We start from the raw sequence: 14,568 nt of genomic DNA on the forward strand, positions 1-14,568 counted from the left end.
ACAAAGAGGAACTAGAGATAACCCACATCATATTTGGCATTCATCTCTACGCAGTCCGTTGTTTTCTCTTGATTGTTTTATCTTGCTAGCTACAAATTGTGGACGTGGCAGCTAGCAAGCCTAGCATCTAATATTTATATAATATAACAAATATTCGATTTTCTATGAGGGAGGGAGGGAGATATCTAAAAGCATATATATACGTAGATGATCGAACCCATGTTCATGTTGGAAACTTGGAAGGAATACATTATACTTACAAGGACGGAGCTAGAAATGTTTTTGACTGGGGGCGTTCTAAAACAACCAAGTAAAATAATGGGTGTTAAGTTGTTGAGGGTCAGATACAATGAAAAATCTCTAAATTAAAAAGTTAAATTTTAAATTGTAATGCCACAAACGAATGGATGAAGTAAATTCATATAAAATACTTTGCAGAGTAAAATTTTTATATTAAGTTATGATACTTCATCGGTTGAATCCAATCTATTTATGAAACCCCTAGTTCAATTGAGTTTGATTTAGGTTAGAAAGCGTGGAATATTCGGAACCAAAATCAAAAATTTAATTGTTGTTTTAATTGTCATGACACTTTTTTTCATTGCCCAAAATTCTGAGTGGGGGCGGATGCCCCCTCTGGACCTTAGGTAACTCCGTCCTTGTATACTTATATATATATATATATATATGTATATATGTATATATGTATATATGTATATGTATATGTTAGGCCAAGAAATAAGAGATTGGAATTTAATTTGAAAACAAAGAGACCGCTCGATCGACAGAATCTACGAATTTGGTCGGGCACTTGTAAAAGTTTGTATGCATATATATTTGATAAGTAAAATGACACATGGTACTGTGCCATGCATGCATGATACAAAAATAGAATTATTCGCAGCTAGCTAGCTGATTGCTGAGAAGTGACAGTCACACGTAGAAATGACGAGGATCCTCGCATTTTTATAGGGACAAAAAAATGTGTTTCAACTTTCAACTTTCACAGCTGTTCGTTTTATACAGAACGTGCATGCTCTTTTATATTTCTGTTTTCTGTGTTCTATTATATATATCTGATATATGCCTCCACACGGTGAAACTCTCAAACCTAATCCATTTTTGTATCCTCTCTCAAAATTCTTTTGTATATATCTACTTAATACTACTGTGTTATATATATATATATGTGTGTGTGTGTGTGTATGTATACGTATATATAGTTGGGATCAATACTGTTTGTATATATCATGATTTGGACATCACTTATCTTCCATGAATATACATGCGTGTGTGTGTATGTGTGTAAGATGGGAGGGCAAACCATATTATTGTCCTACAGATCAGAGTTTCTTAATTGACCCTTATTTATGATCTGTACGCACAAAGCCCTCAAGATTGTAGGTAAAACGTAATAACCCACATTACATTAAGAGAGATTTTGAACCAAAACTCGTGGATTACGCCCGAAAATTCCTTCCAGTGAGTTGAGTTGAATCAGTCAACTACACAAATCCGCTTTTCTTATATAAATAAGATGTCTGAATCCTGATGTTGAATGTATGTCTGTCTGAATATCCTATTTATGAGACATCTAAAAACCTACAACGTTATATATGTAATGTCCGTGAAAATAAATTGTCTTAGGCCATATTTGGAGAGCAACTTACATGTTATTGAATAATAGACAATTATGTGGAAAAAAAACTTATATTTAGCAATATATTATTAGATAAGAGACGCCACATATAAATTCGTTAATTAAGTCCTTCTACATTATCTGATCCATTTTATAAAAATAACAATTTTACCAAACAAACATCTCCAAACATTCAACTGTCTGATTTCAGTTGATTAATTACTTTATTAGCTGCATGGGTGGGACCCTAATGTCCATAAGTTTATTTTATATTTATACAATAAACTCTCTCATTTTACCAAAACTATCATTTCTTATCTTAATCTTCGTTCTTATCTTAGACATAATATTGAGTAAATGGGTATCATAAATATAAATGATTCAATGAATACGAGTAAGACGAGCATTATGTTATTTAAGGGAAGCAAAGCAACTAAGTATGATACATGCAATAAACCCCGACAATCATGTGACCCGAACGACTCTCACACTAGATGTTTCTCTCTCTAGTGGGCCTGAGTCTTTCCTTCCCTCGGTTTCTCTCTCTAGAAAGTCAGGTCATACTGTAAGAGCGGGTATTTTTGCAATCTTATATATTTCAGTTGCCGTTGGTCGTTGCGATTATTTCTCACATTGAAAGCCTCTCCTTCTCTCTCCTTCATGTCCTTCTCTCTCTAAAATTGGCTCTGTACCCATTTCCTCCCTTCTGATAACATTCACAAAGATGCTTGCTTTATGCAGAGCCATGAGCTGAGCTGCCTGCTCTGCCCTTCTCTCTCTGTTGCTCTGCTCTAATTTTGGGCATTTTCTTCTTTTGGTTTCGTACAATTCAAGTTTGATCAGAGAAAGGAAGGGGAACCCATTGGGGTCGTGCAATTGGTGAGCTTTCTCGTCGGAAATACATCTTCTTACGTAGATCTGCTTTCCTGATCTGAAAGGGAGAGAGAGAGGGGTTATTGAAAGAGAATAGTGTTTTCATTTCCTGAAAAAGTAAAAAAGTTTCAAGTGATTGCTGGCGAAATTTGGCAATTTGATTGCAGATTGTGGATTAATCTGATCAAAAGTGAGTGAATTTAGTGATTTGATTTGGATGGTTAATCAAAGGCCGTGAAATTGAAGGGCGTTTGCGACGACGGATCCGTCAATAAAAAAGAGTGGGGGATTGTATTGCTCATCAGCTGTTCTGGAGTGCCTACTAAGCATTATCAGGGCCCTGAGAATGGGTTCCTGCTTGTCTGCAGAAAGCAGGAGCCCTCTGCCCGATTCGCCGTCGTCTCCCTCCTTGGGAGTCCGGCGGCGGAAGAGCTCGAAGAAGAGAATGGGCTCGAGAAATTCTTCCTTTGATTACCGCCGGGAAGAACGGCTGCACAGGATTCCCGAGAGAATGTTCTTCAATGGGTCCAGTGAAGTTGCATCTTTGTTTACACAGCAGGGCAAGAAAGGAACCAATCAAGATGCCATGATTGTGTGGGAGGTAAGCTCTTTTACTTCACTCGGTTGTTTTCATTTTCTATATATTTTTGTGCAGCTTAATTAATATATTAATTGATTGATCATTTTGTATCTGGATGTTAAATTTACCTGTGCAACATTTGATTTCTGATGTCAATCTTCAGCCTTTGTGCTTCCTGTAATTGTTCTTAAAGAAAAAATGCATTCCTTTTATCCGTTTGTATTAGTTGGCTGCAGTTTGTCCAACCTATTTTTCCGAAAGATATTATTATCCAAACTAGCAAGCCTTAGTTCTGTGGTGGCAGTTGAATTCTTTGTTTGATCGTTTTCCTTAGCTATGGCAAGTCCCTGTTTGCAGAGCAATTGGCTCACCATCATTGTCAATGTGTTCATTTGGCATATATTAACCTTCACTTCAGATAGTTTGATCTTTTTTTTATCCGTGTTTTTAAACTATTATATTTTGTATTCATTCTCTGAATGTTACGTTTTGAGATTTTGCTGTGATATATGTATCTTAAGAGGAAACATATCCAGCGGTGAACAATGTTATTATTGTCTAAAATTTTTTAAATATGGATTTCAGAATTTCGGTTTGAGAACAGACACAGTTTTCTGTGGTGTTTTCGATGGGCACGGTCCATTTGGTCATATGGTTGCTAAAAGAGTGAGGGACTCTCTTCCTCTGAAATTGAGTGCAAACTGGGAAGTGAACATAGTCAATGATGAAGTTCTCAAAGAGATTAGCCTCAACGCTGCAGGAAGCTTGAATTCAGATGATACTGCTTTTGTATCTGTTGATGAAGATTTCAGGCCCTCCGTGGATGTTGATGAAACAGAAAAAAACCCTGAGATCTTTCAGACACTGAGAGAGTCCTTTCTGAAGGCTTTTAAAGTTATGGACAGGGAGCTGCGAACAACACCAAGTATTGATTGCTTTTGTAGTGGGACAACAGCAGTAACTTTGATTAAACAGGTGCTTTCATATCCTTTGCCAACTTGTTCTGAGTTATTGTTTTCTTTTTGGTGATGTGTTCATCTTGATCATGCATGTATTGGTGTGTTTCTTAGGGTCGGGATTTAATCATTGGAAATGTTGGAGACTCCCGAGCCGTTCTATGCACGAGAAGAATAGATGACACTCTAAGTGCAATTCAGTTGACTGTGGATCTCAAACCAAATCTTCCAGGTATCACTCTTTCTTCCAGCTGGCTCCTCCTCTCTCTTAATAGTTTTCAGTTTACTAGTTTTTCAAATTTGGTTTATGATTTTGGCAAGACCTGATCTGGTCACATTTCCAATGATGCTCGATACATGAAAAAAATTCCAGTTGGGGGTCTGTTTGAAGTTCCAAAAACACTTTGTTCTGTTGTTAAGATGTTCAGATATGAAATATATTTTTCATAGACTTGACCCTGTTTATTTTGGCGTAGGATTTATATTAGAATTATGACTATATTCACATTGTTTTTGTCATGCCTCAGTAGTTTCTGAATCTGTATTGTGAAACTTGGGGCCAGAAATAATAGAAATAACTTCTCATAAACTATAGAGAGTGAATTTTCCTGGTACATTGGATAATGGCTTTCATCATCTACATGCAATAGTATACAGGGAAGGCATACTATGGTCAACTGTGATCTGCTTACTAGCTTCTTGTGATTAAGTTGTTTCTTCTTACCTGCTTTTTCCCTAATCTTCCTCACTAACAGCGGAAGCGGAAAGAATTCGTAAGTGTAGAGGGCGTGTTTTTGCTCTTCAGGATGAACCTGAGGTTGCTCGGGTCTGGCTGCCAAACACTGACTCTCCTGGACTTGCCATGGCACGCGCTTTTGGAGATTTCTGCCTCAAGGATTTCGGCCTGATCTCTGTACCAGATGTATCCTATCGGCGTCTCACAGAGAGGGATGAATTTATAGTCCTGGCTACAGATGGGGTACGTAGCCAGCTAATTTAAGCTATTTACAAAAGATATATATAACATTTCCTTTCCTTTCCCCCCTCGTATTCCTCGTGCTCTTGAAATCTAAGATTAAAACTTTCTTGGCAGATTTGGGATGTCCTCTCTAACAAAGAAGTGGTAGACATTGTAGCAACAGCCCCAGCACGTTCTTCTGCAGCTCGAGCACTGGTAGAGACAGCAGTTCGAGCGTGGAGACAGAAGTACCCAACTTCCAAAGTAGATGACTGTGCTGTAGTTTGTCTCTTCCTTGACTTAGACTCAAACACAGTATCAACTGCTGCTAATAACGGGTCGAAGGAGAAGGAGCAGCCTACTACAGTGAATGAGCTAAATGCCGAAGAAGATCTCTCGGAGACAGCTTCTTTGGTCCACTCGGGGACTGTCCGAACTGCTGAAGAGATCCTTGCAGACGAGGAAGAAGACGAAGTAGAAGGAGGAAGCAAGGAGAATGCTGCAGATGATATGAATTCGGAACCAGGTGTAGAGTGGTCAGCTCTGGAAGGAGTTTCTCGAGTGAACACATTATTGAATCTGCCTAGGTTTACACCCACAAAAGAAGACAAGAAGGTGTGGAAGAAGGTTTGAATTCCCCTGCTTGCCTCTCGAATCCTATCATAATTTTGTTTTGTATTATTTATTAAATTTTCTCGTCTTCATCTTCTTTTGCCTTCTTGTCTATGTTATTCTACAACACATAAGTGATCTATAGGGTCAATGAAAGTTAAAATTTTGACCGGAGAGGTCGTGTGGGGGTGCTCCCGACTATATTAGCAATGTCTGGGAAAATTGGAATTGTTTTGTAAAAACCAACTCTCCGACTATTTTTTGGATTTTGTTTTTCTGCGTACAAGAAATTCATGTATTTCGACGTGTGGATAATAGTTTTGTGATGATGAATGAATGAAGGCTCATCTTAGTTTTCAGCTTGAATTGTCTTTTGTTTCTATTTTCAGCAGTGCCTGTCGTGTTCAGATGTACACACTTGCAATTGTAATGTTGCTCCAATTGTAATTTTGCAAATTATGAGTTGTGTGTTGTTGTTGTTGTTAGTTAGTTAGTTAGTTGGCTGAGTTTTGAATTTGCATTTAATTTGGCAATTGATTGGTGGAGAGATCTTATACCGTGGGGTTGTCAGCCGTTAGGTACTTGGGCAAGGATTCGATGATCAAACATCTGGTGGCCGAAAATCTCAGCTACTCCCTTTTGGTAGTTGGCATCATCCAATCCAAGCCAAGCCAAGTTGCCCAAAAGTAAACTTGGTGGCCTGCCCTGTTATTCATTCCTTCCTTTTACTTTTTGACTTTAGGAACCAAAGCTTCCTTCCACCATGTCTTAATTTGTCCCAATCAGAACCTGACTAGTATCATTCATTCATCAGGACCATAAGCACTGAAATTCAATGCAACTCTTCTGAAATTTCCAGAAAATTTCTATTTATTAGGTGAGGGTTGATTTGAGTTTGTTTATGAAACGATGACGACGTCGGTACAGATATTATTGTTAGGTAGAGTTGTTTTCATTGGTTTAATGCTCCAAGGAACTTAATTTGATTTGATAACAAGGTTAGATGTGGTCATGGTTTTAATTATGTTTGTGTCACCCATAATTTTTTAAAAAGAAGAGAAAATTATTGAAATTCTTGGTAATCACTAGATAATCAATGATTTCTTATTTTGTAAAAAAGGCGATCCGAAGCCAACAAGGCATCCCGTTTTGCAAGAATCGAAGAGGGGAATGTCTATTGTAAGCAACCTTACTCTTTCTTTGCAAATTAAGAGGTTGTTTCCACCACTCGAAAAAAGTTGCTCTTTCGTTGCGCCAAGGCTCGCCCTTCAATAATTTCTTTGATATTGTAAGACTAAAGTTAAACTCAATGGACTAATGAACTGGCCTTTCAATGAATGGATACATAGAGAAATGAAGGGGAGATGTGTTGAAAAGTGAAAATAAAAAGGGAATGGCAGTCGCTTGAGCTTGGTCAATTTCGTCGTATTATTGTCAATCAAATGCGTTTTTCGTCCAGAAAGCGTTGGAAGAAGTCGAGTGCCTCCCGAGGCTTGTATTCCGGGACAGTGTGTCCAGCTCCCTGCATATATTTACAGATTTTTCTTTAATTTATGAGAAAATAAAGAAACATCTATATACTGCAATAATAATTCATAGCATAGTAGAGAGAGTGCATGCAGACCTTGACGGTGAGAAAGGTGAGGTCGTTTGCATATCCTTGTAAGTAGCCAGCAACTTGGTCATCAGAGGAGAGCCAAGGTCTCCATTCATCTACAATCTTATATCCAAGTGATGCAGTCCATGCCTCGCTCCCAGTGTACGGAACACACATGTCATGGTCTCCACTGCATATTTGTGTTTTTTTAATTAATTAGCCAGATTTGATTAATCCATGTCTTTCAGTTTCACTTTACAGTTAGAATTTGATTATCAAATATTAATTACCTGAAAATAAGTGCTCTATAACCTTGGGTTGTAAGGTTTTGGTGGTAAGGGATCATACTTCCAGCATCGCGTGAATATGTTATTCTATCTGTGCATAACTCCCATGGACCAGCCACACTTTCCTGCTACACTTCATTCATTCATTCATTCTTTTTTTCTTTTACTTAGATCATTAACTTCTGCAGAAAAAAAAGAAAAAGAAATATCAAGCAAAGCTTACTGGTTTTGCATGTATTGCTTCCCTAACTTCTGGAGTGTTCAGCCATAGCGTTGCGACTTCATCATTCTGCAGAAAAATTTATTAATTAATATCCAAATTAATTATTAAAAGATTAACCTAAACTAATTAAATTAACAGTAACTTACAACACAAGGAACTCGGGAATTCAGCGTCTTTGCGAGCTGAGGCCACGATGGGACAATGCCGTCTTCTACGTTTGCTAGAAAGGGCCAGGCTCGGCCAAACATCCTTTTCCTCACTCCCAGAGGCTTCTCTGTCGTCGTCCCCAACTGTTGAAAGCTTAACGGTAAGCTGCTTGTATTATTTCCTTTGGAATTCTTGCTATTATCTGTTCCAGGGCCATGGTAACAAGGCTCAAGGGTGTCGTAGATGTTTAGTCCGTCAAGAGCCTAATTAATCAAATAGTTGTGTTTAGATTATAATTAATAATGTGACAAGTTTGAATCTAGTTAAGCTGAATAAAAGAGCTAAAAATTGCACCTTGTTAAATGGTTGAAACTTTTCGTTGCATAGACTACGATTGGAAGGAGGAATATTAAGGAGGTCAGTACCACAAGTAGCTATAATTTCCTGCAACATACAGGCATCTCAGATATTTGCCTCACACATACTTTTAGCAGTGGAAATTCAGCAAGGAAAACCGAAAACGAAACATAATGTGTGAGTAAATTACGTGATCAGTACTCTAGCCAGCTAGCTACCTGAAAGATTTGTTCTGAAATGATACCCATCCCATGAGCAAATGGGACTAAAGCATTGGCATCAAATTTTCGGTCTGCGACTCCATTCCCCACCAGGTAACCCTGATTACACACATTACACTTACGTTTTACTACAATTAATAACGTGGTGAAACAAATCAGTTTATATAACTTGACTTGATAGAATACGCACCTTCAGATTTAAAGTTGGTTTTGTTCCATTTTTAATACCTATACATATATGTAGAAAATGCAGCACATTGGTACAGACCAGAAGTTAAATCCAATAGATACATATATACATATGCAATTAGTGTAATGTTGTAATTATGTAAACACCAATTAACTAATTAGATACCTTTTGCAATTTGAGAAGCAAGAGTTGGCACATACACTCCAGCATAAGACTCTCCCGAAATGTACAACGGGTTTGGTTGAAACTCTGGGAATTGCTGAAACCACTGTGGTTACATAAACAACACAGATTTCTTATCAACAAAATACAAGAAGAAAACGAAGCAAAAAAGAAAAGATATAGCAGCAAAGATACACAACATTTTTTTTTTATAAATCAATTACTTAGACATTAATCTCCTTTATAATCAATAAGCGTATGATATGTAAAATGATCAGAGTCATTAGAAGTAGATTAATTAATTAGGAAAATAAATTAGTTACCTTGAGGAGAAAGGCATGGGTATCATGAGCAGTTTGGATGTCCCCAGTTATATATTTGGTTTGGTTTTGAGAGTAAGAGAACCCAACACCAGCAGGAGAATCCAAATAAATTATGTTGGAAACCTGATAATTATTCAATTAATTGGTTACTTATGGCCAAGAGAAAGAAATTGATGATAAAATAGTAAGGGGAAACAAATGGTAAGCTTTCCACATGAATAATGTTTAATTTGACTTGCCTTGGACCAACTATATGGATTAAGATGCAAAACAGGCAATGCTCCTTTTGGTTTTCCTTCTGCAAAATTAAATGGTCCTACATATACATATAATATTAAGCAGAAATTAGGTTTGCATTCCTCATTTTTTTTATTTCATTGATTAAAACCTTACTCATTTTTTTTTTTATCAATGCTCTTTAACTTTTATCTAGGTCATTATTTCAATAATAAAAAATATTTATACTAAGTACTGCGGTCTAGTGGTATTCTTCTTCACTTATAAGTAAGAGGTCTTAGGTTCGATTCTTCCTGAATGCGAATTTGAATCACACTATTGCTAACTTATTGTGAGGCTAATCCCACCCCTCTTACCTTAGTGTAAATAATATTGTTTGTTTGTTCAAAACAAAACAAAAAAAATATTTACATATAAGCATATATAAATTTTAAATTAAAAATGATTTAACTATTTCCACATAGATCCATTTAGTGATAGAAATTACATTTGATATCTCATATTTATGACTAAAGTTTGTATTATATATTCCTATTTTTAATGTACCTATTATTTAATTTGCAACCATTTTTTTTAATACGTACCAATTTTCTTTTTAGTTTTAGTTTATACCCAAATATATTTTTTTTGGTCCCATATTTTTAAACTTTCATTTGTACCCATATTTAAAAAAAAATGTACCCATGATTTGTTTATAGTGTACTCATTTTTCATAAAAATGTACCACTATATATATATATATATATGTGTGTGTGTGTGTGTAACATCCCATATCGTCCAAAGGAGTGGATCCTCTAAGCCTTATATGTATATTCTTATCTCTACCTAACATCCCACATCGCCCAGGGGAGTGGATCCTCTAAGCCTTATATGTATATTCTCATCTCTACCTAGCACGAGGCCTTTTGAGAGCTAGTGGAACTCCTAAGTTAAGTGAGTTCGCGCGAGATTCACGAGGCATTTTGAGAGCTCACTGGCTTCGGGTTCCATCGGAACTCCGAAGTTAAGTGAGTTCGCGCGAGAGCAATCCCATGACAGATGATCTACTGGGAAGTTATTCACTTTTATTTATTCATATTGTACACATAATTTAAATTAAAATGTACCCCTTTTTATTTAAAAACATCAACATTTAAAATAAAAATAAAACATTTAATTTGAAGAAGAAAAAAATCTGATCAGATTTCACAAAATATTCAAATTTGAGTAAAAAAGTTAAAAATTCCTAGTATCTGCATGATTTAAGAATGATTTAATAATTTTTATTATTAAATTTCTTCATTAATACAAAAATTTATTATTTTGTTTGTCAATCAAAGTATTCAAGTTCATATAGGTTTCACTCTAAGATTTTAATATTAATTAAGTAAATTAACCTGAAAATCTGATCTTATATTCAAAGTTAATGATGTCACATCAATTTTTTGCCAAGAAATAATAAGATTTTGTCATATTTTACAGATTCCAGGTGATAGAACTTGAACATGTAGGGTAGTTATTAGTTTTACCATGTTCATAGACAAATCCGTCGAAGCTAGAGCAGCCAGGTCCACCATTGAGCCACAGAACAACGGGATCACTTTCTGGGCTCCTTTCTGAAACTACGAAGTAGTAGAAAAGATTCTTTCCATCTGTGGTTATATATCTACAAATTAATTCAACAAATTCCCATCAAATTATAAAAGCAGTAGTCCTTCTAACATATACAGATATATACGCATTATATATATATATATATATATATATATATATTTGTGGAATTAAATAACTGAATTACCCAGAGTAGTGCTTGGATGGAAAGGTAGCATTAAAACCAGGAAGATGAGTGACAAGAGAGCTTCGAGGGCCAGCCTCAATTAAGTTCACGACCAAACTCACAAAAAGCATGCAGCAGAGTGAGAGTACTGAGAATTTGGCCTTGGCCATGGCCGCAATGCCTCCTTGTAACTAATCAAGAGTTTCACAAGGACCTGCAGTTTCGTAGCAATAAACTTATAGTTGAAAACAAAAGGTTAAGGGGAAATTTCAGGATTCTCTAAATCCAACTTTAATTAATTTATTCTTATCCATTCAATTCACATATTTATAAGATTATAAAGGAGTAATACTATGAAATAAACCAAAACAATCTTTCATCAAAGAAAATCTCATCGGATTATCGGACTACAAGGGAGCAATACTATTAATACCAAATATGGACTTTTAATTTTTTTACTTTAATTTTCAATTGTGGGAAATCTCATCAGATTTTCTTCTTTTTCTAAATATTTAAATATGGGTACATTACTACATTTCACATTTAAAAATGCGAATAATTAATTGCGTTATTAGAGACCTACATAGTCAGACTTTTGAGGTATGCATATTCCGTTCCGCCTTACTTAACTCTGAAAAATCATGGTTCCACAACACCCAAGTTTTATTTTCCTTCCCTTAAGTTTAAATTCAACGTTTGCCCACTTTTCAATTCAAGAATTAGGAAAGTCATTTATTGCAACGAGTTGCGACAATGAACAGCTAGGTAATAGTTCCTTGGTGCTTCAAGCTTTAGGTTCCCCAACCATTTTAGATGTTGTATGGCCCATGCACTATGGCTGAACCAGAACAAGCAATTGCCAAGTAAAGGCACCCACATTGTGCTTTACTTCCACCCGTTGTAGGAGCTGAAATGACAAAAGGGTGCGGTTGAGATTTAACTAAATCTCATTTAGTCAAATCTCAACCGTTCACTTATGAGAAAAAATGCGTTGAAGAGAATTTCTGCCCATTTTAGATGCTACATGTGGCTGAGCAACAGCTAGCAATTGCTAAAGATCAGCAAACAGAGGATCAACCAAAATTTTATTATCGCAATCGAAACACGGTTCACTACATTTAATACAAAGCATGGTATCATTCAAACTTCCATGTCTTCCGACTACAAGGTAATATAATTTCTCTTAGAGGGAGCTGGGATTCCTATTAACTAAGAGCTTCAGTCGACAAAGTGCTGGAGTAAAGCTTGTAAGCCATGATATGATTCAAACATTTGGTCTCCAAATTATTCAAGTAGGCTTCTCATATGAATTCTGGTCTCTAAATTCTGCAATGGCGCTTCTTATCATCTCGGCAGCATGGGGCTGCACAAAAAGGTGAGTGCTATCCAAGACATGTATTATGAACCTCTGTGAAGCTGGCAGTGAATTGTCGTAATTGATGATGAATTGCGCCATAGGTATGTCACTGCACAGGAGAAGCACAAATGCTTTCAGAAACAAGGAAGAGAGCATGACATGGTCAAAGACGCAACTAAACTATTCTTTTAGGATGAACCAAACAGCAGGATTAACAGGTAGTAAAAGCCTAAAGATACAAACTCCACAGAAATCACTTCACTGGATAAATCAAAATCTACTTGTGGATTGCGCTTTGTATCATCATAGAATGTACACAAGTCAGGAGCTTTAAATCCAAGTGCACACTTTCAAATCAAAAACACTATTGTGACTCAGTGATGACCGGACACTCCGTTGTAGCTACCAATAGAAAACAAGTCAAACCTAAGACCCAAAAGAGAAAGAGAACTGCCAACCCAATGACAAGATAATTTTTAAGCAAGGCAAGATTTTAAACTTGTCATTATATGCATTGAAGTAGATTTCTAAATATATGAAGGAGAGGAGGAACCACAACCTATTAACCACGCTAAATTCTGCAAAGTTAATAAAAGCGCAATACAAAGTCCGTACAAGTATCTTACCAAGAGATGAACAGTCCTTTAACAGCGTTCACCATCTTGCACCAGAAACCTCAAGATTCTTAACTGCAACACAAACAAAAGCCAAGATATGAGAAAATACTTGGATTATACTAACTCTTAACATGGTATAATTACCATAAATACATAATTAAAAGATTAAATCCACAATACATTGCCTGAATTATTATTTTATGATAGAATATCAAATCTAAAATATAAATTTGTTTGTAAACACATCATACCGAAAAGGCGTAAATATGCAATTAAACCACATCAGTTTACGAGCCAAAGTAGCAAACCCAATTCCACAAAAAGGAAAAAAAGATTCAAAGATCATTCGCGGAACCCCAAAGTCCCCAAACACATCGAAGCTAAAAAATGGATTGATAAACAAGATCGGCAAGCATTCAGCAGGAAACAAGCTCGAATTTTGAAGGTGAAGATTGGCATACCTTTTGTTGCAGAGGTGGTCGGAGATTTTGTCCGTCTCCGTATGTACTAACAGTGCACCATAATATATCACAACACAATTCAACATATCCAATTCCAATTCAATTCAAATAATCCAACTCAATTCAACATTCGAATTCAATTCACTATCCAAATTCACCAAATTCAATTCAATTCACAATCCAAGTCAAAATTCACAAAATTCAATTCCAAAGCAACACAATTCAATTTATTAGAAAACTAACCTGCATCAAACGGAGGCCCCTGATTATTTCAATTCAATTCCTATTTGCCTTGTTGTAAGTGGAGGCACCTGATTAATTCAATCCAAACCTGCATCAAAATCCCAAGTCAAAGAATGAGATAATATCCCAGATTGTGTAAAAATTAAACAAAAAATGGAATGCAAAAGGACATTTTCCTACAGTTTCATAGTCTGAGATGGGGGTGTTTAGATTCGATGTGCGCACGATAGCAGCTCCAGAGTCTGAGACGTGCTAACAGAGGCGCATGGTGCGGAAGCCCGCGCGGCTGGGTGGGTTTGTGGCTGGGTTTGGGATGAAAAGACCAAAGAGCCTTTGAAACGCTTGCAAAATTAATACCCCTTTCAACCTAGTTGACAAAGTCCGTTTCTAAGGAACATGAATCGCCATTACATGAAATAAATTTTAGAAAAATCAAAATGTGGGAATAAAGTGAAATTTTGTACATGGTACAGTAAGCATAACTGAAAAAATAAAGCCAATGAAACTAAGGGCATTTATCACCAAAATATGAGGCTAAAGGAAGACCAAAGGCAACAAGTTGAAGAACGAGAAAAACTAACATGAAAATTTAAGTATAAAAGCTAAACATGAGATAAAGTTTAGGAACTCTTGCTACCACGCACAGTATATACATATGTATACATATATACAGGCCCTTTAAGGGAAGAGATCTCCATTTTTCAAAAAATATGGGGACACCCTCTTGACTATTAGATTTGACTTTAATAAAATTCTGTGATTGAGATTAAAT

The 14,568-nt window shown here is 36.1% G+C and overlaps 3 protein-coding genes across 4 annotated transcripts; 1 reads left to right on the forward strand and 2 right to left on the reverse strand.

The window, feature by feature from the left end:
* Positions 1-2,085: 2,085 nt before the first annotated feature.
* LOC103434276 (probable protein phosphatase 2C 33) lies at positions 2,086-5,984 on the forward strand. Its single transcript, XM_008372611.4, has 5 exons — positions 2,086-3,113; positions 3,678-4,067; positions 4,163-4,280; positions 4,804-5,027; positions 5,142-5,984. The coding sequence occupies exons 1-5, from the start codon at positions 2,859-2,861 to the stop codon at positions 5,637-5,639; spliced, it is 1,485 nt and encodes a 494-aa protein (XP_008370833.3). The 5' UTR covers positions 2,086-2,858; the 3' UTR covers positions 5,640-5,984.
* A 929-nt stretch (positions 5,985-6,913) lies between these two features.
* LOC103434375 (serine carboxypeptidase-like 20) lies at positions 6,914-11,311 on the reverse strand. Its single transcript, XM_008372709.4, has 13 exons — positions 11,140-11,311; positions 10,871-11,007; positions 9,365-9,441; positions 9,126-9,248; positions 8,806-8,908; positions 8,641-8,678; positions 8,448-8,549; positions 8,227-8,316; positions 7,872-8,135; positions 7,726-7,791; positions 7,506-7,627; positions 7,243-7,405; positions 6,914-7,140 (listed from the first exon to the last, which is right to left on the reverse strand). Exons 1-13 carry the CDS (start codon positions 11,286-11,288, stop codon positions 7,057-7,059), a joined length of 1,518 nt encoding a protein of 505 aa, XP_008370931.3. The 5' UTR covers positions 11,289-11,311; the 3' UTR covers positions 6,914-7,056.
* An 875-nt stretch (positions 11,312-12,186) lies between these two features.
* LOC103434277 (general transcription and DNA repair factor IIH subunit TFB5) lies at positions 12,187-14,209 on the reverse strand. Of its 2 annotated transcripts, XM_029101522.2 has the most exons (5): positions 13,977-14,209; positions 13,797-13,884; positions 13,554-13,599; positions 13,102-13,164; positions 12,187-12,584 (listed from the first exon to the last, which is right to left on the reverse strand). In XM_029101522.2, exons 4-5 carry the CDS (start codon positions 13,134-13,136, stop codon positions 12,407-12,409), a joined length of 213 nt encoding a protein of 70 aa, XP_028957355.1. In that variant the 5' UTR covers positions 13,137-13,164; positions 13,554-13,599; positions 13,797-13,884; positions 13,977-14,209; the 3' UTR covers positions 12,187-12,406. The 2 variants fall into 2 exon arrangements, with proteins under 2 accessions (XP_028957355.1, XP_008370834.1); XM_008372612.4 differs by lacking the exon at positions 13,554-13,599.
* Positions 14,210-14,568: the final 359 nt, after the last annotated feature.

This window comes from Malus domestica, chromosome 04 (assembly GCF_042453785.1).
Source record: "Malus domestica chromosome 04, GDT2T_hap1".
Lineage (NCBI taxonomy): Eukaryota > Viridiplantae > Streptophyta > Magnoliopsida > Rosales > Rosaceae > Malus > Malus domestica.

Excerpts from the sequence above, each read along its gene's own strand:
- LOC103434277 (XM_008372612.4), bottom strand. The coding sequence starts at position 13,136 with ATGGTGAACGCTGTTAAAGGACTGTTCATCTCTTG. Across the intron at positions 12,585-13,101 it reads AAAGGACTGTTCATCTCTTG|TGACATACCTATGGCGCAAT; the intron begins GTAAGATACTTG and ends TCTCCTGTGCAG.
- LOC103434276 (XM_008372611.4), top strand. The coding sequence starts at position 2,859 with ATGGGTTCCTGCTTGTCTGCAGAAAGCAGGAGCCCTCTGCCCGATTCG. Across the intron at positions 3,114-3,677 it reads ATGCCATGATTGTGTGGGAG|AATTTCGGTTTGAGAACAGA; the intron begins GTAAGCTCTTTT and ends TATGGATTTCAG. Across the intron at positions 5,028-5,141 it reads TAGTCCTGGCTACAGATGGG|ATTTGGGATGTCCTCTCTAA; the intron begins GTACGTAGCCAG and ends CTTTCTTGGCAG.
- LOC103434375 (XM_008372709.4), bottom strand. The coding sequence starts at position 11,288 with ATGGCCAAGGCCAAATTCTCAGTACTCTCACTCTGCTGCATGCTTTTT. Across the intron at positions 7,792-7,871 it reads ATTCCCGAGTTCCTTGTGTT|AATGATGAAGTCGCAACGCT; the intron begins GTAAGTTACTGT and ends ATTTTTCTGCAG. Across the intron at positions 7,141-7,242 it reads TCACCTTTCTCACCGTCAAG|GGAGCTGGACACACTGTCCC; the intron begins GTCTGCATGCAC and ends AAATATATGCAG.